Source organism: Haliotis cracherodii, unplaced genomic scaffold (assembly GCF_022045235.1).
Source record: "Haliotis cracherodii isolate W230 unplaced genomic scaffold, xgHalCrac1.p SCAF_15, whole genome shotgun sequence".
NCBI lineage: Eukaryota > Metazoa > Mollusca > Gastropoda > Lepetellida > Haliotidae > Haliotis > Haliotis cracherodii.
In genome coordinates, this window is record NW_027266270.1 from 25,513,349 (window position 1) to 25,537,803 (window position 24,455).

Genomic DNA, 24,455 nt, shown 5'->3' on the forward strand with positions numbered 1-24,455 from the left:
TAATTTCGCGCAAACCGATGATCTGGCGTGTATTTAGGGCCCCGTGTATATTCTGTGTATTGCTGTACAGTGGCAACTCACTACCTTACCAAATCCCAAATACTAAAGTCATTTTGCGTACATTTGCAGGAAACGGTCGTTAATAATCAGCATATCGCAGTATTCAACACCGGGCGTTAAATAGAGGATTAGAGGCTGGCGTGTATTGGCGTCAATTAGTGGAAATAAGGTATGCATTGGTGTGGATGGTGCAATAGTTGTCAACGTAGGCTGACCTGATTCCACTAGTTCAGTGGGTATATGTGGTTATATTTACCCCTATTGGCAGTAGACACATCAAGATACGACCGCGATGGCGCAACTACCCGCGCTGCTGGCTCTGCTGTTGACGGCCACACACTGTAAGTGTTATCAGTGTGATGTATTTAATTGTATTGGCAGCTGTTTCTTAATTCCAGAGTATGTATAATCATGTTAAAGCAACTGTAGCATACGATTATGACAAGAAAATTACTGAATATTTTGATAGTTCATGTGGGGTAAGACAAGGTTGTACTCTTTGTCCAGTACTGTTTTCTTTGTTTATCACGAATTAGTTATATGTTTGGAAAGTAAATTTCAGGATGGTGTTTTTATCTCAGAGGAAATGTTAAATAAAATTGCCCTGTTGTTTGCCGACGATTTAGTACTTGTTGCAGACAGTGTATTAAAATTACAAAAACGTCTTGATGAATTATGTTTATACTCTGATAAATGGGGTTTGGATATTAATACTGAGAAGAGTAAAATCATTGTGTTTAAAATGGGAGGACCCTTGTCAAGAAATGAGAAATGGTATTATAACGGTGAACGTATGAATACGGTTAATGCCTATAAATATTTGGGACTTGTTTTCACCCCCCAAATTAATTTGGACTAAGGCCTGTAAAACTGTATGTGAGCAAGCAAGCAAAGCACTTTGGTCCGTTAAATCGTTAATAAGACGTTATTACATTTCGGTTACGGAAGCATTCTTTATATTTGATAAAAAAAATTGTTCCGATATTAATGTATGGTGCTGAGATTTGGGACACCAAAATTGAATTCGATTGAATAGGTTCACCGCAAATTTTGTAAATTCTTACTTCACACGGGCTACAGAACTGCAAATGCAGTAGCCTATGGTGAATGTGGTAGGTATCCTGTTCATACTATATATTATGTAAAAAGCATTAAATATTGGTTTAAGATTTTGCAAATGAGTCCAAACAGATACCAACACCAGTGTTATAAAATGTTATTATCCATTGCTGATAGAAAACGTCATAACTTCAAAAAATATGATAAGTTTTGATCTAAACTACGGGTCCAGATTTTGTCAATTTGTGCACGCCCACCTTCGACTTGGATGCAGTGATCTTAATGCAGACCGGGTCGCACGATATTTATCAGATAATCCCGCATGTAGCTGTGGCCATCACACTGAAGATGCACTTCACTTCTTTCTCATATGCCCAAATTACAATGATTTAAGACAGAATATGTACTATTATGTTAAGGGATATGATCTAAATTCAATTCTATTAGGTAATCCTGAAAGGACGTCAAAAATAAACTTAGAAATTCTTAAATCAGTACAAGACTACATTCAGCTATCCAATAGGTTTTGTGATTTTACATAGCATCTTAAATTTATAATACTATTCCTTGCCGTATATTGCAGTACACTATTACTACTAAAAATGAGGGGGTGGTCTGGTAGCCTAGTGGTTAAAGCGTTCGCTCGTCACGCCAAAGACCCGGGTTCGATTCCCGACATGGGTACAATTTGTGAAGCCCATTTCTGGTGTCCCCCGCCGTGATATTGCTGGAATATTGCTAAAAGCGGCCTAAAACCATACTCACTCACTCACTCACTAAAAATGAGACCTGACAGCGCCGACAACGTAGTTTCTATAATAAGAACATGTATACAATTGTATTCCTTGACTGTACTTTTGTCATATTATATTGTATTCTAATTCTGGAGTTGTATTCAAATAAGTTTTTGCTTGTTTACCAATCCAGTTCACAAGTTGTGAAATAAATATGTTTAAAACAAAACGTCATAACTGGGCATCGCATATAAGAATTTTGCTAAGTCACTATTGTTTGGGGGATGTATGGGCTGCACAAAGCATTGGCAATGCAGAATTATTTGTACACGTGTTCAGCGAGAAAGTTAAAGATTGTTCGTTTCAAGATTGGCATGGATCTCTAGGCAGCAAGACCCTCTCTTTCTATAAACTGCATAAATCTTATATCGTTTGTGAAAAATATTTATCAAATATTAAGCATTGTGTATATAGAAGGCTAATAACCAAATTTAGATGTGGACAGAATACTCTCTTGGTATTCAACTTATTCGTAGGGATTATGCTAATATTGAGGAGGATGCCGTCTTATGTAAACACTGTCATGTAATCGAGAAGGAACTCATGTTATATACAACTGTCCTCTTTATGCAAGTCGGCGGGAAATGGATATCCCAAAGACAGTTAATCATAAGTATTTTTGTTTAGAAAATCTCTGTCAACTATCCAACAACGATATAATGATAAATTCTACAAGATTTCTAATGTACGTGTTCTCAACACACAAAAAAAGTTGCTGCTCACAAAGGATGCAGACGTGTTGACGCAGGGGGGGCAGATTTCTTGCCGATGTTCTGCATCGTCTGTTGTACTAGCTCCCCAGGGTAGAGGGTTGAGGTTAATACAGTGTTTGAATATGTTAAAACATGCCAATAACATATAATGATAAAAAGACGAAATACGAACTGAAATCATCATTCACATCAATACATGAATAAGCATGCAGCGAAGGATGTCACGTGATGGTTGAATTGGTTGTAATAAAAGGGTTGTGTCGTGATGACAAAGCACGGCTATATACAGATCCGTACCCCACCTGTCAACAACCGCTTCACGCAGGGTCAGCCTTTCATCTAATCTTCGTGACACGAAGTGCTTCGGAAACAACCCATTGTGGGACCAGAGAAGGTTTCGGCCGAGCGTGTTAGTTACCGCATGAGTAATATATATTAGGAATACAAACTGTATTATGATAGCATTTTTATTCGTAATATATGATAATTAACATACGGGAAAATACGAGGATGTCTTTATCATATAATGTCATTTCAAAATAATTATTTTTTTGGATACTTTTTAGACATTGTTTAAGACCATTTTGATTCATTAAAGTGACTTTAGAAATAGCGTAGTTATATCATATAATGTCATTTTCAAAATAATATTTTTTTGGATACTTTTTAGACATTGTTAAGACCATTTTGATTCATTAAAGTGACTTCAGAAATAGCGTAGTTATATAATGCCTGAGTGAACCGCCCAATTTATCATATTGTGCCATATATATTTGCAGCAATGTTTCTAAACACAAGCACTCACACATCGGGAAAATCGGGAAACCTATCTAAACTGGGAACGCCATGCAAAGATTTCTGAGCAAGTGGGCTTCGCAACGATGCATAGAGTTTACTAAAAGTTCCTGCAAGATTCCTCATTTGCATATTTATCGGTACCAAATTTATCATATTGGGTTATTGCACCAATAACACTATCCATTAGAGGATAAAATATCATACTGACTCATTGAATCCCCGTAAGCCTTGAAATCCAGTCTCAAGACGATTGTGCAGGGGCAAAGAAAAAATACACCCATCTTTACTGTACGGTGGCCCATAAGGGACATGGAGTCTGTTTTTCCATATTTTTATATTTCACTTACATTTATCGTAACCTTTTGCAAATTAACACGATTTGTCTTACAAATATGTGATAAATCATGTGTAAAGAAGATATTAAATCGCTGAAAAACGAAACGAAAATGTCAAAAACTAAAATGAAAATGTCAAAAACACAAAACGAAAATGTCAAAAACTAAAATGAAAATACAGAAAACTATTTCCACCGCGGTGATAATATTTACGCCGTGGTGAAAACTATTTCCACCGCGGTGGAAATAGTTTTCTGTGTATTCATTTTAGTTTTTGACAATTTCGTTTTGTGTTTTTGACATTTTCATTTTAGTTTTTGACCCTTTCGTTTTGGTTTTTGACATTTGCATTTTAGTTTTTGACATTTTCACTTCACATTTCAGCGACTCAAAAGCTACTTAAAAGTACATTTTCTATGTTTTCGGATGTTTTTATACATGATTTATCACATATTTGTATGGCAGATTGTGTTAATTTGCAAAAGGTTAAGATAAAAGTAAGTTAAACATCAAAATATTGAAAAACAGACTCCATGTCCCTTATGGGCCACCGTACATCTTTGATTGTGGCTGAAAAACAACCAAGAATTGTTTTAATGTTGATGTATTTGATACGGGTTTCATGATTGTGTTTTGGACCTTAAGGTTTGGCCGGTATAAAATACCGTTGCTACAAATGACCCAACATGATATCCCTGTGACGAGATTGTCACTGGCGTGCACGGACACCAACGTCTTATGCCTCCAGTGTGACGTCAGCTTTCGCCACTCTCGGTGCAATTGTTGTCCCAGATTCTGTAGACTGGTGTCCCATGATGTCCCAGATGTGTTCTGGACTTTTGTCGGGCCAAGGGATGGTCGTGAGGGTGTCCAGATGGAGGAACCCGGTTACCTGTCGAGAGTGAGGGAGTGAGTTGGGTTTAACGCCGCTTTTAACAGTATTCCAGTTATACCACGGCGTGTGGGAAGAAACACGGAGTGATGCAGGTCTCAGATACCTGTCGGGAACAGAGTGGTCTCGCGTTGTCTTCCTTGCAGATATAGGATTGTTATTATATTGTGGTACAACGGTAGGATCCAGGATTTGACGCCTGTATCTGTCACATATCCGATTCCGCTGCACAGCGACCACCTTGCTGTCTTGGGACAGGCAACATCACATAATGACTGATCTTCCAACAAAGGGAACTGTCGGGAGAATATTCCTGGGCATGAATGCCGCGTTGTCACCAGACTTATATAAATACGCCCGTCTGAGACACACAAAAGGAACCTTTCTCTCATCCATACGCCCACAGCCTCATTACATGGAATTAGCTTAATAAACCGCCACGCAAAAGACAGCATACACTTGAACACTGGATTTGACCCAAAACTTACAAACGTTGTCGGGACGTTAGTAGACCGAAACACACTGTAAGTAACAATCAAACATGGAAGATATGTTATCGTGTATACGTTGTTGAAATGTCGTGTGTTAACTGATCTCTTGAAGTGTCGGTGTCGAATATATTAATACGTTTCCTTTTCTTATAATTCACATCGCGATTGGAATGATACGTATACATGCATCATTACTCCCATCTGTAAAGGGCTTCTTAAACCTTTTGTGCACAAGTTTGAGCGCAAACTGTAAATAGGAATGTGGCCCAGTGATATTTGCTCATGCATTCCGATCCCAGTGCGTTATACGTTGAGAGAGGTTTCTGTACTGGCAAAAAAGAGAGCAGCACATGTTTGTTTACGCAGTCTAGAGGATTAGAGCAAATCTCCTGTAAATGTATATACGTCGCGAACTTCTAATTTTGCAGTTACAGATGAGAGAGAGAGAGAGAGAGAGAGAGAGAGAGAGAGAGAGAGATCGACCCCATTACCGAGGTTTGGAGAAATTCAATGCGTCTAAAGTGAGTTTGGTTTAACGCTGAATTGAATAGTATATCAGTTATATCCTGACTGTCAAGCCTGAAGTGATGAAACTACCGCTTTAGTGTTTGTTGTTTAACGCCGCACTCTGCAATATTCCAGCTGGATGTAAATATATGTATATAATCAAGTCTGGACAAGATTGAGATCAACAGCATCTATTTACGTAAATTCGGATACGACGACATGCATCAATCAAGTCAGGGAGCCTGACCACCCGATCCCCTTAGTCGCTTCTTATGACAAGAATGGGTTACTGTCGAAAGATGAACACTATTGTAATGTCCGTGCACGTCTATAGTGCAAAATAGACTTTGCATCGATGTATATGTCCTTCCTGCCAGGTGACCACATTTGCAATGTTGATACAATACCAAGTCAACAAGTTTATCGCACCAATATAAGTATTCAATAAATGATAAGGGTAGGTATATTATCATTTATGCCGGACGCTGCAGGCAGTCTGGGCGTGAACGTCTGTCGGGCGTTGGATTAAAACAAGAATAATGATAAGGGTAGGTATATTATCATTATTCTTGTTTTAATCCAACGCCCGACAGACGTTCACGCCCAGACTGCCTGCAGCGTCCGGCATGACGCGGCGTGTGTGGCGGAGATGAGATCCCTCTACACCAACACCTCGGCCTACTGGTTTGGGACGAGGTTCGCGACGGACTGCCCGCCGGGCAGAGGGGGAGTCTTGTGTAGAAATACTAGACCATCAGGAACCTCCCTCATCACACGACTACTGGGGGACAACGCCAACGACCCCAACGGTCTAACCTTCGTCATCAACGTCACTTACCCCATTACTCTTCCGGGTGAGTAACTTCTTCGCTATGGCGGCGTTTTTCCTTTACATTTTACGAATTCAGTTAGAAATAAACTCAATGTTGTAGTTACGAATCACATATTGTGAGAAATTATTTGTTTCTATATATAGTGAAACAGGAAAACAGTTGACTTTACGATGGAATCCAATTCCGTTTGATTCCGACTTTTACTTAAGCTAAAGGGAGGTCACTCTTATATGATGTTGTTAGAAAACTACTACTATACCGTTGCTGAGGCAGAGTAAGACATTTTGATTTTGTGTTCTTGTATATTGTATATAGTGGGGTGTGTGGGTGTGGGGGTGTGGGGAGAAGCATTGTTTTACGCTGCTTTCAGCAATATATCACGGGGGGGGGGGGGGGGGGGGGGCATGGGCATTTAGTGACAGGTGCTAACACAGGGGGATACAGAGAATGCTGACCTATTTAGAGTTTATGTCAATACTCTGCAACGGAAACAGTCTCAGATAAACAATATACTACCCTTCAAACATACATGTATGTGATTTCTTATATTTTCAGCTGATGGCACTGACCGTGAGTTTAACTCTCCTTGCCTACTCCAATAAGTACTCATTAAATCCAAATATGAGTCGCTGTTTTGTTACCCATTAGCTATTGAATAATACCAATAATTCATACGAGTATATTGAATCACAAATTTGATTTTATTGTAGAAACTATTTCTTGATTTCACAAAAGATATCAGAAAATGAAATTGTATCTGAATATATATTTGGTGAAATCTTAAAATGTGTATTTTATAACATTAAAAATGAATTTGTGATATTACAAAATCAGAAGTATTTTTTAAATTTAAAAATATCGATTTAGTGATGTCAACTATTCATTTTGTGTTACCTTATAATACATCTTTTGATATATTCACAAAGTGAATTTGAGACATAAATGGAAATATGTTGATATTGTGTGAACGCCCTGGACCGTGCAAGATAAAGTCATGTGAAGATCCGGGGTAGAATAGGTCTTTAAATAGCAACCCATGCTTGCCGTAAAAGGTGACTTTGCTTGTGGTAAAAGGCGACTAACGGGAACGGGTGGTCAGGCTCGCTGACTTGGTTGAAGCATGCCATCGATCCCAATTGCGTGGATCGATGCTCAGGATATCAATCACTGGACTGTCTGGTCCAGACTCGATTATTGACAGACCGCCGTCATATAGCTGTAATATTGCTGAGTGCGGCGTTAAACAACAAACCAACCAAGTCATGTATGTAAACGCCGGGGCTTACGAAAAGTAAGTTTCGGTCGAAATCGTGTAAACGTCAAAACGTGAAGTTCATCCTTTGTAAACGTTACTTTTTAAAGTTTGTTGAAAAATGAACGGGTTATGTGAGCAGCAAATATACCAATCACATCACCGGAAACATCTTAAACTAAAAAAATAAGAATATATAAACAATATATGGTAAGTTTTTTATTACAAGCTTTTTACATATGTTGCAAATCATGGTGAGCTGAGACAAGTTATGTTACAGCTCGGAGAGGACTCTTCATATTAGTCTTCAACATTTCTTAAAACCGACACACTATGCCGTCATAATTATATACGTGTCTTTGATAATCACCAGGAACATACCCCGGATGTGGGAGGATAGTGGACGTACCCTTGGCAGGACCACAATATTTATCCATCGACCCCCTCAACAGCACCGAATATCCCCCATTCGAAGTGTGCGAACTACCGGAAGTGACGTGGCCTGCTGAGGATAACGCCCTCTACACTGTTATAATGTATGACGCTGGGTTTTGCTTCACGCATGGGTTGTACGTCAACGTCGCCGGCGGCAGGCTGCAGGGTGGAGACGTGGGTGACATTTCCTCCGTACAAGATAAGCTGCCGGGCAAAAGGAAGTAAATTATACACTTGAAAATGGGATTTGACCACCAAATTATGAGTCTGAAATGGTTGCCAGAACACTGCAAAGTTAAGGTACAAAACACAACTACAATTAAGAGATAAACATACTGTGTTTTCAATGTAGAGCTAGGTTACCTGTCGATTTAACCCCGCTAAATTGAATTTGGAACCGAACGCGCATAAATAATAAATAAAATGCGAACTCTTTGGTGTTAGCAAATATACAGAGTGAAGCGGCATGGGTTGAGTTCAGTGTTTTGAGTGGGTTATCGATCTTAATTACAGAATCACCGAACAAAATATGGTCCTGTATAAACTCAAGCACCGTAATACTTCACTCGAACATATGACAGGCATTGAAAGCATTTAAGTACGGCAACTTGGTAAGCTAACATGAGGTGGGCATCCCTAAAGAAAACAAAGCAAGCTTTGCAAGGCTTTCGCTCTACAGCGCGCGTCACCATTATGACGTCATATCGCTCATTGTGACGCAAAACATGACGTCACAGTCGTATATAGAAAAGCGCCAAAATTCCAAGCTCTCTGTTGTCTCCAAAACGTAAACACATTCCCTTTGTTGATTTCTGTCGTGTTTTTCTGCATGAAATGTATTGCCACACATACTTTGAATATTGTAGTAACCGCATCTGTGCATTTTGTAACCTGTAATTGTAGATATAATTATTCAAATATGCCTACCGACAATTACTGAAAATAGTACTATTCTATGAATATTAGCTTCCGCGGTGATGCGGCCGTCAAACCAGGGGCGCGTTGCAAGCCACGAATCGCTCAGAGAAAGCAAATTAATCGCTCATCCTGGTGTCTGCAACAGTTGGAAGCGCTTGCTCACTCTTCCAAAATGGCGGCGCAACTAGCGCTTGGTTGCCTTGACGTAATGAAGCACGTAATAGAAGAGGCTCGATGACGAGCTGATGGAATTTATGACTACTTTGAAGATGTAGAGCAGGCTGAGGATGATGGGGTCTCCGCTGCCTTTGCTGATTTCCTCGTTGATCCAGTCAAGAATTTCTTGTTCCGCTGTCAAAGTAAGCCGCCATTTTGGTTTGAGAACGAAGCGACCTCAGCCAGCGATTGTTTTGCGCACTGTTGTAAGGCGAATCGCTGTACATCGCTTGCAAGCGATTGGCGCTTTGCAACGCACCCCAGCTGTTTCAATCAGAGGGGGTTTATTGTGATTAAATAGCCTCTGATTGACCAATCAGAATCGAGTAAATTCCAAATTTATGGTAGAATACCCATTTTAAAGACATCACCATCGAATAACCATTTCTTGTTTGTTTCATATTTAGCCACCATCAAATATGGGTGTCTCCTTTCCTTTGCCTGGCAGTTTATATATTTAACTGAAAATCCTAGAATACATCACAAGATTTCGCCCCACCATGACGTGCATTTGAATTGTAACACACTTAGATTATTTCTTCTTCTTTTTCAATAAGAGAAAAGGTGAGGATGGTCCAATCATCTGAAATTGCTTGCAGAGTTGCGTGACACAGTCGTGCCAGTATTCGCTGATCGATGGTTCGAATCCTCGGTTTGACCTAAATATGTTGCATGGTTTGACAGACCTATACCCTGTCCTTGGGGATCTGGGCCGGATAAATCAGTGTTTGACACAATGTTACATTATGTACAGCGTCCAACGACACCGGGGTGCGATAATATGTAATACGGTAACCCAATCATCGAACCACCAGGTGCAGTTCTAGTCGCCTTTAACAAGCATAAGCTGTTTGGGACCAATTTCTAACGCGCGCGGGATACAATTTGCACAATCTCATTAAAATCAGACCTTAGTTCTCGCTACCGCTAAGTGATAGTGAGAACTAAGATCTTATTTTAATGAGATTGCAATTTGCACAGAAAGTAAGTATTTATTGCCTGACCCCGTCCTGCCGTGCGACGGCGGCCTGAAAACGAACCAGACAATCAAGTGACCGAAGAAACAGTAAATCCAGTGACACGATAGTACGGAAGCACTTATTATATTGAATTTTCAAGATCATTGTCTTGAAATTTCAACTCATGTACCTCGAAATGTAAGGTTGTGTGTAGACCGTGTCGCTTGAGACTGAGAGTGATAGTACGGTGCTGTCTCCAATTCAATATTTAATCAGGAAAATTCCAAAAATGTAAGGGGAGACTACTGATCTCTTTTAGACGAAATCTGGCGGAAATCCGGGGCAGAACAAGTCTTCCTTGCTTGTCTTTCTTTGTCTTCAGAGCCTACAAATGACTACAGGGTGATAACGACGTGTGACCTGGCTAAATGTCTCCCCGTGCACTGCAGGTTCATCTTTGTTTATGCCATCAATTATGAGTAAATCTGACATTATCCGGCGTAAGGAAATACTGGCAAAAGCAACTCCAAGCATTCAAAAGGTCGCTGTGATCTGGTCATTGAAACACATAATTAGTACAAAAGGTAGATATCAAGCGTGCACTGCTTAATCCAAAAATAAGATGAAATCATCGTACTATTTTTAGAGTCATTTGCATTCCTACACATAAGTTCAAAAACTAGTAAATACGTCACAAACTTATGTGTAGGAAGACGCAAATACGTCACAAAACAGAGAATGCCACCGTGACGTATTTAGGTCGGGCGTTAGGCTTTGAGTTACTGCTCGATGGCTTCATTAAATTATACATCCTTCGTTGCAGACTATAGTTCCCCACTTTGGGCCTGGCAACCCCGTGGACCGGGTCAACCCTTACGTCTGGCTCGTGTATTAGCATTCGAAATGTGAAATCAGTTTTGAAGAGTTTCACGACGGAATCATTATGCCACGTCTAGACGCGATACAGCATGCAACTCATGGCCCAATTTGCACGTGCAAAATGAGTTTGGTTTCTTTTTGGGGATGTGTTTTCAGAAATTTGTAAAACGTCTTATCAAACATTCAGTTGACATATTCTTTGATCAGAGGATTTTTAAAATTCAGAAACCCCTTTTTGCGTTTCTTTTTTGGAATAGTATACTAGTATAACCCAACATGGATCAGTGTGCACTGGAATGTCATTCTTGTACAACCCAGGCCGCCTTTACGGTACAAGAAGGTTAACAGTCACTCACCATCCCATCCAATCATCCTACCAGGTACCGATCAACTGCTGTACCTGTATCTATCTAGCAGCATACGATTACCCTGCGTACCCAAGGTTGTGTTAAGACACGATTAGCAATGTACAGATCTATAGACTGGGAATGGGCAAAATCACTCTGTGAAATATGTCTAGTCCGGATGATTTACCAATAGTTGATATGAGCGTTTTATCATACGTAGAATCCAATCGAGTTATTATTTCAAACATGGGCACACATTTCTAAACAATAAATTCACTCAAAATTATAATGATTGAGTTCTGACAATATGTTTACTACGTAGGGTTAAGCAGCTACATTCAGAAAAGAGGTGGGCTCCCGTCACTTCCGGCGCGTCTTGATCTCACCGTATCCACTGACGTCACCTTCACGGCCCCCGCTATAACGTACACATCGTGCGACATTGTGTATCAGAGAAGGTTGGTAATCGCACGCCCCCGCTATCAGCATGACTTACTCATCTTGCGACATAGTGAATTACTGAAGATAGGTTCTTTCATGTCCCTGGGCGGTCAGGTAGCCTAGTGGTTAAAGCGTTCGCTCATCACGCCGAAGACCCGGGTTCGATTTCCTGCATGGGTACAATGTGTGAAGCCCATTTCTGGTGTCCCCCGCCGTGATATTGCTGGAATATTGCTAAAAGCGGCGTAAAACCATGCTCACTCACACTCTCATGTCCCGGCTATAACGTCCACATCGTGGGACATAGTCTATCAGAGAAGGTTGCCACCCTCTTCTCCCCTCTATAACGTACACTTCGTGCGGAATAGCATTTCAGAGGTGTGTACTCTCATACCCCCACTATCACACATATCGTGCGGAATAGCGTATCATGGAAGACGATTTTTTCTCAGTGGAACTACTATTTCTATTTAGTGTCAAAATCGCGGAATTTTAGATGCATTACATCTCAGTTGTGAAGATTCCGGGGTAGAATGGGTCTTCAGCAACCCATGCTTGCCGTAAAAGGTGATTATGCTTGTCGTAAAAGGCGACTAACGGGGTCGGGTGGTCAGGCTCGCTGACTTGGTTGATGCATGTCATTGATCCCAATTGCGTGGATCGATGCTCATGATATCAATCACTGGATTATCTGGTCCAGACTCCATTATTTACAGAACGCCGTCATATAGCTGGAATATTGCTGAGTGCGGCGTTAAGCAACAAACCAAACCAAAATCAACCCGATCTTTCCGTTGATGAATGATCTTAACTGCGTGTAAACAATGCCACTTGCCGTGTTAATAAGGTTACAAATGCTGGTCCAAATAGCATGTAGGTTGAAGAAGACGAAATTCTTTTTTCCAGCCCTGTGAACGTCACTGTTGATTATCGAAGCAGGATCTATTAGGCGCCGTGGAGACTCGGATGTCCCCCGAAGTCAGTCTGGTTCTCGTGGAAATCAGTGTCGTCACACTGAGAGGTGAGTGAAAAATAATAATTTCTTCCAGAAAAAGTAAACTTATTCTCAGATTTTGCACACAGAACAATGTCACCGAAGACATTTCATATACATTCAGGTGATAGAAACTGTCGGGGAAAACTTATACACTGCAAACTTAAGGTCCAAAACACAATTATGATACCCGTATCAAATACATGTACATCAATAAGGGCTATTTTTGTTGTTGTTTCATCGAAATTTTTAGCCACCATCAAGCGTGTCTTCTTTTCCCCCGGCAGTTTATAAATGTATGTTTACTTTCTGATCAAACTGATCAAAGTGACAACGTGTACTTTCGACGGATTTGATTCACAGGAAGCATGGATGTTCGATTTGACCTAGTTTAATTGAAGAAAAGAAGGAAAGACCGGTGAATTTCTCAGTCTGTGAACGAATAGGGAAAATGTTGTTTTGGCTCCACATTTTAGTGGGATATTCCGCGCAAACAGTTTGTAAACTGCACGATATTAGGTGCCGGGCAAAAGGAAGCATACACCCATGTTTGATGGTTGCTAATTGGAAAAAAAACACATCACACAAGTCAACATCCGGGGCACTGACATCACTTCCGGTAACGTGTATGAATGGCTACTGCCCATGACACCAGTATTGAATCAGCTCTACCTGTTTGCCTTGTTCGAGCAGACGACATCTATCAGTACCACAACAGCTGGAGCCTTCGGATCAACAGATTGCCGTCCAGCTACAAGGTACATAAACTTCCCATTACACTACATGTTCTTGACCCGTGAAGATCCGTTAGAGAATAGGTCTTCAGCAACCCATGCTTGCCACAAAAGGCGACGACGCTTGTCGTAAGAGGCGACTAACGGGATCGGGTGATCAGGGTCGCTGACTTGGTTGATGCATGTCATCGGATCCCAATTGCGTGGATCCATGCTCATATCAATCACTGGATTGTTTGGCCCAGACTCGAATATTTACAGACCGCCGTCATATAGTTGGAAAATTGCTGAGTATAACAAACAATAAACAAAAAACTACATGTTCTTGGATAAAGCGTTTGTCAAGATAGCGAAAGGTCGTTGGTTCGATCACTGGCCACGTCATATCAAAAGAGGTAAAAGATGCATGGTAACCCTGGCGCTCGACATATTAGGGCTGTAATAATGCTACCCCACCCCCAACTTCAGTGTGGATATTCCGGATGTCCAAGGGCGACAATTAAGTTTCTTCGTAAATCTATGTTTTACAGAGTTATGTCCCTTGTCCTATGGATTTAAAAATTCGAGTATGCTATAACAGCCAGGCAAAATAAAGTATGCACCCACTTTTGAAGGCGGTTTAATATGAAACAAACAAGAAATGGTTTTGCTCACTCTCCTACCCAGAGTTCCATGCGACCGGCAGCCAGCCAGCATAGTACCTCTGCCATAGGCCAGTGCCACGTGACGATTCGTCACATCTTTCACAGTCCATTCAAGATATTGCATATGCTTTTCATCCGTTTCATGTTTGACAAGTCTACACATTTTCATGAACAAATGTCAAAGAATGGTTACGGTTCATTAAGAAAGTATCCTATTACGCGAAAATCTACTTGTTTTTGCGTAGTTATCCTTTGTTTACATTGATTGTACGACTCCACGTGCTGTCATCGAACCCATATGGGGAGATAGCGATAGGGTCACTTTGATGTATAAATATATATTGTCATGCAACTCACTGTCGCAGTTGTAGCACTTCTATATAATTATGCAAAACAATATGTAAAGCGCCCCAAAGAACTTGCATTAGTCCGTTCTATACTGATTTCTGAAAAAGCGCGTTTGTTTACAAACAAGAAAAAAGTCCGGTCACGTGATATGCAAATTATGCTGAGTCACCACTGCGCCGGAGTGTGGGTTTTGCTGTGCTTTCGGTGTTTTGATAACGTAAATAATTTCGTGGTCAAATTCAGTTTTCGTGTGTATACTTTCTTTTAGCCGGCAGTTTAGTTACTGTATTCACACAATGAGACAGTTACACTGGCTTTTGAAAATAATTTGTCAAGATAATACAGTAAATGAATTGTGTCTCAGGTTTTCCTCCAAAATGTTTTACTTTTCCCGAAAACGTCTTCTTTGTCTAAAATGCAATTTCACATTTCACTGTGTATACCGACTAAAATTCACTTAGATAGTACCTTTTTACAGTCACTTACCAACTTGGATTTGTTGCAGATGCAAGTTCAGGGCTGGCGACTTAATCCGCTACAACAACCTCTCCGTCGTCGGTTTGAGATACTTCAGGGTGATCCCCGACACCTACCGACAGTACATGGCGTACACCGTAAAAAAGATTCAATCTAAGCAACAAGCCTGTTGCGGTCAGGCCAGCGAACGTCCGCAATGTCCAGTCAGTTCCGGAATGAAGCAGACAAACCCAATCGGCGTCATTTTATCTGTTCTGACAATATTGGCAACCTACTTGACCTTGATAAACTAGCCGGTGAATTTGAAGAACAATCATCCCTGTCATCTAATAATAATAATAATAGTGTATGGTACCGAATACTTGAATATGTTAATCAATGTGATTGTGTGGTCTTCTTGATTTTCGGTGTAAAACACCACTTCCACAACCATACTTTTAGTGACCGCTTAAGCTAAATGTACATTATCTATCTTATTATCCTTTGATTATCCTACTCGACTTCTGGGGTCGTAAATTGTTATGTTCCTCTCGATAATGCGGTATGGACATGCCCGTGCAAACTGACCTTAAAGTCGGCGTCTTCATGAAAGAGGCATCATTTAATTTCAGAATAAATTTATTTTTACTGACCTTCATTTCAAGCAGTTACTTTTTCCCCCCATTAGTATAAAACGTCATACTATTTCCCATTTCCACCCGATTTAATGACAAAGTCTTACCATCTATCATATTAATTTTATATATGATAGCAAAGCCAAAGGTAACATTACATATATGGCGGCGTAAAACCATATTCACTCGTTCACTCTATGTTCAAGGTGAACTCTCGCTAGTCCCTCTATCAAGACCGGTTATATTGCGAACATTTTAAAATGTGTGTGTCTGTTTTACTTGTAGCAATCCGGTTTTACTGTATAGTTCCAGCGTAAGAAATTGGCACTGGTCCTATAGCTTGCCAAACTGCTTAATAGTTAGGGTATCATGAGGACTAGTAGAAATTTGCCATTTTTTTAGGGTTTTGCTATATGCTATCATTAAAAGGACTAGTGAACTAAAACAGTTAGTTTCTATCCCTGTTATACTGACTCCGACCCGACCAGCCCTTGTTAATGCCGACCGCCAAACTGGGTAAACACAAGTACCATATTTTATAGTATGTTTGGTATGATGGGCTGACAGTAACTGACGGTTTTATACAACATACTCGCTGCATGTACATTAAATACAGGTTGATATAGAGTTGAGGGTCAAATGTGAATTTGTGCCGTATTACACAACAAAATGTAAGGTGATTTTAGACATGCAACATAAGTTATGCATATAACGATTTCATAAACTTACAAAATGACATTTTCAAATGGCCACAGCTGGGTGAAAAATCAAAACACTCCAAAATTGTATTCACCCTACCAGAAACTCACTTCAAATACACATTCATTGAGCTACATGGAGAAGTGTTTGAGTTATGGGCACCATAACATTTTGAACATGGCCACAATGGCCGTCATCGAAACAGAATTCGTCAAGACTATTTGGAGACACCATAACTTAAGTTTTTCTTGAGAGTTCAACTATGGAACTTTGATAATTTGGGAGATGTTGAAAATGTAAATGTATTCAACAGCGGGATTCAGATAGCTAAATATGAATTCAGTCTTGGCGTGTGGTTTGTGGTTTACAACTTCGGGTTTCAGTACAATGTATCTAAACGTTTTCATGCTGTTAAATGACCATGGAATAATGATAAAAACTAGATTTCAATAAAATGATAACAAAGAGCTTCTTTAACGCTTTCAACGGCAGTCAACCAGTAGCTTTTACTGCTGTGACATTGAGTTCCCCGATACGTGATAGATGAAAATACATTTATCAAGGAATTTATCAGTTCGTAAAACATATTTGCTACTACATGTCAAACACCATTTGAAAGGTCTCAACCGACTGTTTATAAACCTGAAAGCTGTGTTTATCACATTATTTAAATAATGCATTTATATAACTTAAGTTCGTTGTAAATATAAAGAAACACACTCATAACGTCCAGATTAAGCGAAAATTATAAGAAAATGATGATATAAAGTATTATAAATCCTGCCACATGTTTCCGAGCCTATAAAACGAGGCGACAAATGCTGAGATGTCAGCGGACTTATACTGCACGACCAAACGAAAAGATGGAAATAGTAAACTTAGATGCAAGTTTACAATTCTTAGAAATATTTTTGTTGAATTTATTACTTTATGTAATTTATTAACGATTTTCTTGAAAGTATTCCATTTATTTCTGTTTGACATGTTCGATATGGACCCGTTTTGGAAGCATGTGTCGCGTTTTTTCCGAGTTTCGGGGGACTCATGACGTCATGGTATCTGTACCTACGGCCAGCGGTGCCAGAAAAAAATCACACTTTACCAACCCTCATTGGCAATAAGATGTGATGACCCGCATATCCAAAAACACGTACATTCTTCATCAGACAACGGTCAAGTTCATCGAATAAACCAACCAGAACACATAAATGATTGGGTATACTGGATATAATTCCGTTTTAACACAGCAACTTCACAAGAAATATTCTTTTAGATAATTTTTATATCTCTATTCAGATAAGCAGACTTTTTACAAACTTATCCAATCCGATCCCGAAAAATATGTTTAAGTACTTAAAGCTCTGCACGCTAACGTCGAACCCATTCGACAGAGGTGTCCATCCCCGTGCATCTGATGTCGAACCCATTCGACAGGCGAATAGCATAACAACACCCCAAAATAAAACTCGCCATATCTATTTACCAAGAAGGCTTTGCGTAACATTTAAATTACGTATGACATGCATAAATGCTCAGCTTGTTCAATATCAAAACGTTCAGTCATTTATTTACCTCAAAAAGAAAATATCGCGAGTTAAAAAAGTTTCGGCCAAACTTCTCGGCACACATCTACCAGGAACGGCCATTGTTGACTTTTGGCACTTCACGTTGAGCGGCATGCAGTCCGATATTTTCTTTATAATTTCATCATTTTTCCTATTCGATCATAATTTTTGGTTTGCTGACGAAAGGAAAAAACTCATGTTCCTTTATTTCTAAAAATTAGCAACTTTCGGTGTAATTAATTGTAAACAAAACCAATCTGAATCGTAACATCATCGATTGGATGGAACTTGTACGATCATGGCAACGGCGGTAAACAAACAACTCCACATGCATAGTTATCCCGTTAGACTATTACAATCATTTTGTTACATCTAACTTAATTTTCTAGAATTATTGACACGCATGTATAAATCTTTGTAAAAAGAATTTCCTTTTAAAAGAGTTTGCAAATGATTTCGTTTGATAAACTTTCCGACACATTGCCAAGCCGACAAACGTCAGTGATACGTTTGGGCGTGGCCTAACTCGCGATTTGTTGAGTCGAACAAAGTCAACAAACACTGCGAAAAATGACAAATATTGGATGATACGCAAAATCTGAACTGATATACATTCTAGGTAAACTATTCAATAGCAAAATAATGCATTTTACGAGAAATAATCAAAATACTTGCAATTTTAGCTATCATTTCTGAAACCGGAAGCACGTACCGCATGTGACACATGGAAGCAAAATATGCAAAAGTTGGTAAGCTATCATAAAGAAATTCCGAAATAGATTCAAATTCAAAAGAAAATACATAATTTACTATTTTTCGTCAACTATTTACTATTTATTGATCTGGAGAGCAGTCTTCACTCTTATTTGTTTCATATTTCTTCGTGATTGTCGCCATAAAATGTGTAAGTCTAAATCCGAACCCGTAATGGATTTCACGCTCGATGATTTTAATTTTAAAATATTTTCTATAAACGAGCGCAACGGAGAGCGATACAACGTATTGATATGCCATGATAATAACATAATATTGTTATTGGTCTAACATTAAAAAAAGAACAATTTAAATATTAAAGATGTTGTTGAAAACTTTCTGAGAACCTCCCGTCCTCTGAACCGATAACATTTTGGTACACAACGCGGTAGTGTAAATATATATAGATTCTAGGCTCCTATTTATATATATGTGTGATTTTGTACCCAAAACAAATTAAATTGTACCCAAAATACTTTGTGAATTTGTACCTAAGAAAATAAGACAATAGATCTATAATTATATTTATGTTTTAATGTAGATGAACAGAACACATAATAAAATATTTCATCAAGTTCCAAATATGATTATGACTGATCCTTGAAATTGATTGTTTAGTTTTGAGAGAAAATTGACGTCTTGTCACTGAAGGAGAGGCCAGTTAAGTTGGTTAAACCTAAGTTAGAATGAATTGTTTTGATAGGAAAGTGATATTATGTTAAGTTTAAGACACCAAATTAATGTATATCTTTGAAATAATTCTAGGTAGATCTACAAAATCACATACCCATTTGGGTAACAAATTACTAGAAATTTTGGGTACAAAAGTCACCACTGTACGTTTCAACTGATTTTCGTGAATCAATGGGATAAAAAAAATTCGTCTGAATGATTCCTTTTCTCATTTTTCAAGACAAGAATTTGTTTTACATAACAAAACACAGGCAGATCTACACGGATCACGTTTAGTCCTAAAAATGTGAAAAATATGGACACCTCAGAAATGAGGGCTTATAAGGTTATAATTCTACCTAACTAGTCACATGGTTTGACTTAGATCTAGGTCTATCTAAGAAAAGTCCTTATGAAAATCTTTTTTTAATTTTTTTATGACACTTACATTTCTGGCACTTAGACAAAGAGTATTCAAGGAAAGACAGATATGTTTTTGAATGAAAATATGACTTTCCTTTATAATTCTTTTTTCATGATGACGGGAACTTTTATACACACCAGCTGAGGAAGTTGTGATACTGTGATTGCATACAAAGAAAAAACAGTTTGGAAGCAGTACCTGTATGTATAAAATAGACCACATAAGGTGAACAAAAGTAATGGATTGGCTGACTGGAAAAAATACATCTGGCAAGGGTAAACATGTACACAGGCATGTTTCTTTTCATTCCAACCAGAAGACTGAGATAGCATTTTCTAAGAAACCTATGGCAAACTTACCAGCTTATGTGCCACCATGGTTCTTGTGATTAAACAAACAAAAATGTCATGTACTGTTACAAGTACTGTTACTATAATTAAATTAAATTAATTCCTATTAAATTATATTTCAGAATTGTTTTATTTGGAAACAAACCACATAATGCACAAAATTAATGTCCATATCAGTTTAGTATGTATTTGTTAAGGATCTGATTTAATCATTATTCATGGAATACTAAAATTAAAATGATGACATCAGAGAGTTACTTATTCACATAGTTGATTTTCAGAGTGCAAGATAATAATTGTTGAATAAATATGTTTAAACTAAAGATAATAATTGAAGTTTGATCAGTTACACTCTGCTGATGCAAAAACTAATATTTACTGTCCCCACACACCATCATTGTGGGAAAAATAACTATTAAAAATAACTTAAAATTTTAAAACCTGTAAAAAGCTGCAAATAATTAAACAATTACAAATCTATCATCAATGCGCAATCATGGTGGTCTTCATATTTTTGGAATGAATTTAGAAATCCTTCGTGAAACTGTTCTAAAATCATGCTAGTATCTATGAATGTATTCCCGAAAGGAAAACTATCCTAAATGTAATGTGGAACTAACACCGAAAATATGTACGTAGAATTTTATTGCTTATATATACCCTATCATTTTCAGCAACGCGGGGATGTTATTTTGAAACACGATTTGTCAAGCCCATTTTCGCGCACCTGTTGTTGAGGGTGATCTTGCTGATCGACGATATCCATAGACGTATTACGTGGGATACACTTGTTGTAGTGAAACTTATCAGCATGTACATCGCAGAAATATGAATCATGTCCCATTTATATTCACAACATAGAATGGTGATTCTTAAATATCAACAGAAGTTCAAATTAAAGATACCGAGAAACTTGCATGTGGCATGTTGATTTATCGTCTACCGTTTCCGGGTCACGGGAGCATGCAAGGTCAAACGGATTAACTAATACGCGAATTATATCGTCAAAGTCACATTTTTATTTCATGTTAGTGGTGATTACTGATACTGTGTATCGACTTATATTTTTGCTGTATGTGATAGGCGAACTGTTTCAAAATTTACTGTAATTGTTTTGTTTCGAAAGCTTATCAGCAGACTACCCCTGTCTGTGACATCACATCCGGTGACCTTTGCACTAATTGTAGTAGTGCTGTCAGAATTCACGATCTTTATTTTCATTTTTCTCTCGTCATATTTATTGGAATATGACGAATAAAACATTCTTCGATTGAGAAGATCGTCAACTTTCGCCAAGTTATATTTATAAAGGCAATGTAAACTTTGTTGATATTAAAATAGCAATAAGTTGTGCGGAGGTCGGGCGAAGCGCGCCATGTTTGATTTTAGGACGTCTGCTAGCATCATGACACGGGTTGTTTATTTTTGTATATCGTAAATATTCAACCAAAACGCTTGAAATTAGGATTAGTGAATATTTATAAGTCATTAATTGTTTCCTGCAAATTATATAACATGACACGTCAGATTAACCCGAATATTCGTATTTCTGCAACCGACATGATGACCTCGAAAATTTAGTTATTTTCTGTTTAACGTTTAGATAATACATTCAATGAAATGGTTCATAATTTACCATCGCGCTGATATATGCCGATTATAAATCCCGAATTTTTACTCAATTAAAATTATGATATCGGAGATATGATTATTGAAATCAATTTGCAAAAATGTTACGATATTAGAGGGTTCCTAGCATGAAATGCAAACCACCTTCAATAACGCAATTCAGGTAAGTTCAAGAAAATTAACAAATTTTGAGTTCGCTTTGGTCTTAACCTTGGTATGATTGAAAACACCAGGATATTTTTATATAGAATTGTGTAGTTTTCTATCAGGAATAAATGTGCAAAATATTTCTTCAATTGGCCCTTGTTTAATGAGGCACCGACTGTTTGAAATCACCCACCCTCTTTAGAGCGCCTTATGCTAAAATTAATCCAGCAGGCAGGGGTAAGAAGTGTGAAAATAATTCAGCAGGCTAAAGGTTAAATATGATTGAAACACATTGTTAAATATTGAATTACAATCCTTACCATAGCATGTGCTTGGTCACCTGCATGTTTCTAAGAGAGTTGTTAAAACAGCCGTACCGTGTACTATAAGGGCAGAACAATATACATGTATTTTACCAAAGAAATGATTAACGAATTACACATAAACAATACTAGGGAGAACAAATGAAGCAATGTCTATCTTTCAATAAGAAAAAGGGACACTGTACAGAAAATATATAAAAAAAAGCAACAGGTATGAGTTTGCTGCTACAGTTGATACGATTCATTTGATACTTTGATACTGCCCATATCACTGCGGCCTGATGAGGAATGACTGAGGTATTCTAGTCCAAATATGCTTTGTACCTGAAACCGGAAAACCGTGATAACGGTTAACACAATGAAACACTCGACAACAATTATTTTTTTAGATAGTTTTGTTTAATTTCTGACAACTACATTAGGTGTTGTGAAGTCTCTCATTACTCGTTCCTCGGTGTAATGGTGAAACTGTCAGGGACTGAGTGGGTGAGTTAATACGGCGTATCTACGCAGTGAAATGTAGCAGGATCACCTGTAAACAGAATTAAAATCAACAAATGATGCGTGCTGTTGGGTATTCCGCTCCCCTCCCCCCCAAAAAATGTAATATAACAGTTATTCGGTGTTTGCGATGTACCAATGTGTCAAAAGTACGTAAAACAGCAGTCGACATTCCCAGTACCTCATTCAGTGTCAATTCACACAACCCCAGCGTTAGAAATTGGCACTAGTCCTGTAGTCATTGCCAAAATTTTATATGATAGCTAAGCCCGATGTAACATACATATATGGCTGCGTAAAACCATATTCACTCTATGTTCCAAGGTTAACTATCGCTAGTCCCTCTATGAAGACCGGTTATATTGCGAACATTAATAGTGTGTGTGTGTGTGTGTGTGTTTTGTTTTTTTTACTTGTAGCAGTCCGGGGTTTTTTTGGCTTGTCTACTGACATACATGTACGACGCCACTGTATAGTTCCAGCGTTAGAAATTGGCACTAGTCCTACAGTCTTTGCCAAACTGCCTAATAGTTAGGGTATCATAATGGCTAGTAGAAATTTGCCATTTGTAAGGGCTTTGCTATATATCATTATAAAGACTAGTGGACTAAAACTGTTAGTTTCTACTGCTGCAAACCACAGTCAATTCGACAACTTCGTCTAATGCTAAAGTGACCCAGATCATCCTGTTTTCGAAACCGTCTACCCCTTCTTGCAAGCTTCTCAGAGGACAACAAAAGAAATGTATTAAAATATTACCAATGTCGATACCTCCGACTTTACTTCTGTCGATTCCTCGGTAAAACCTTTCTGGAAACGCTCATGTTATGTGCCACTTTGTTGCATACACGGTTTACTGTTTTCATGACATATTCCACAAAATGATACGAATTGGCAAATGGAGTCGGTAAGTGGTCAGCATCCCTGGAAATATCGATCATATCCAAATAATGTATTGAACACTACTGATACACAATACATAGGCATCAGCACTGCGCTGCATTCCACTTCGTTGTGTGGTGATTTGTACTGCCTCACGTAAATTGTCAGCTTCGAGTATCAAAAGTTTCATTCCACTAGGTCAATCGGAAGGGGGTCAGGGCAAATCTTTAATGAACACCCCTCGTATTACTTCATCATCATTTTAACAAAATTAATGTATAACAGAACATATCTGAATGAAATTCAAGACCAGAATTAGTCAATGTCGAGCAAAATGGGATGAATGAGTAAATCTTACAATAACAAATTTGAAGAAAGCTAATATCAATACATGGTCATCATGTTAGAGTTTTGCCCCATGCCATATACGTATATATGATGTCAGTAGGTTACACACTGGAGATGTCATTAAGTTGTGAAACTGAAATCTATTTATAGTACACTGAATTGTCACGAAGAATGAGTGAGTGAGTACGGTTTTACGCCGCTTTTAGCAATATTCCAGCAATATCACGGCGGGGGAACACTAGAAATGGGCTTCACACATTGTACCCATGTCGGGTATCGAACCCGGGTCTTCGGCGTGACGAGCGAACGCTTTAACCACTGGGCTACCCGACCGCCCCTCACGAAGAATGAACACAAGAATGAATCAACAGCAGTATGAGATGAAAGGGGATCCTGGGGTCTTCATTATTTCCATCAAGGAA

At 38.6% G+C, this 24,455-nt stretch overlaps 1 protein-coding gene and 1 pseudogene across 1 annotated transcript in view; one reads left to right on the forward strand and one right to left on the reverse strand.

Annotated features, from left to right (window-relative positions):
* Nucleotides 1-300: 300 nt before the first annotated feature.
* LOC139461611 (uncharacterized) lies at nt 301-15,419 on the forward strand (annotated as a pseudogene).
* A 7,374-nt stretch (nt 15,420-22,793) lies between these two features.
* LOC139462417 (uncharacterized) overlaps nt 22,794-24,455 on the reverse strand; it is a 49,952-nt gene continuing 48,290 nt past the window's right edge. The window contains exon 6 of the mRNA XM_071244118.1: nt 22,794-22,834. Within this exon, the coding sequence (XP_071100219.1) occupies nt 22,794-22,834 (41 nt within the window). The remainder of the gene's footprint in view (nt 22,835-24,455) is intronic.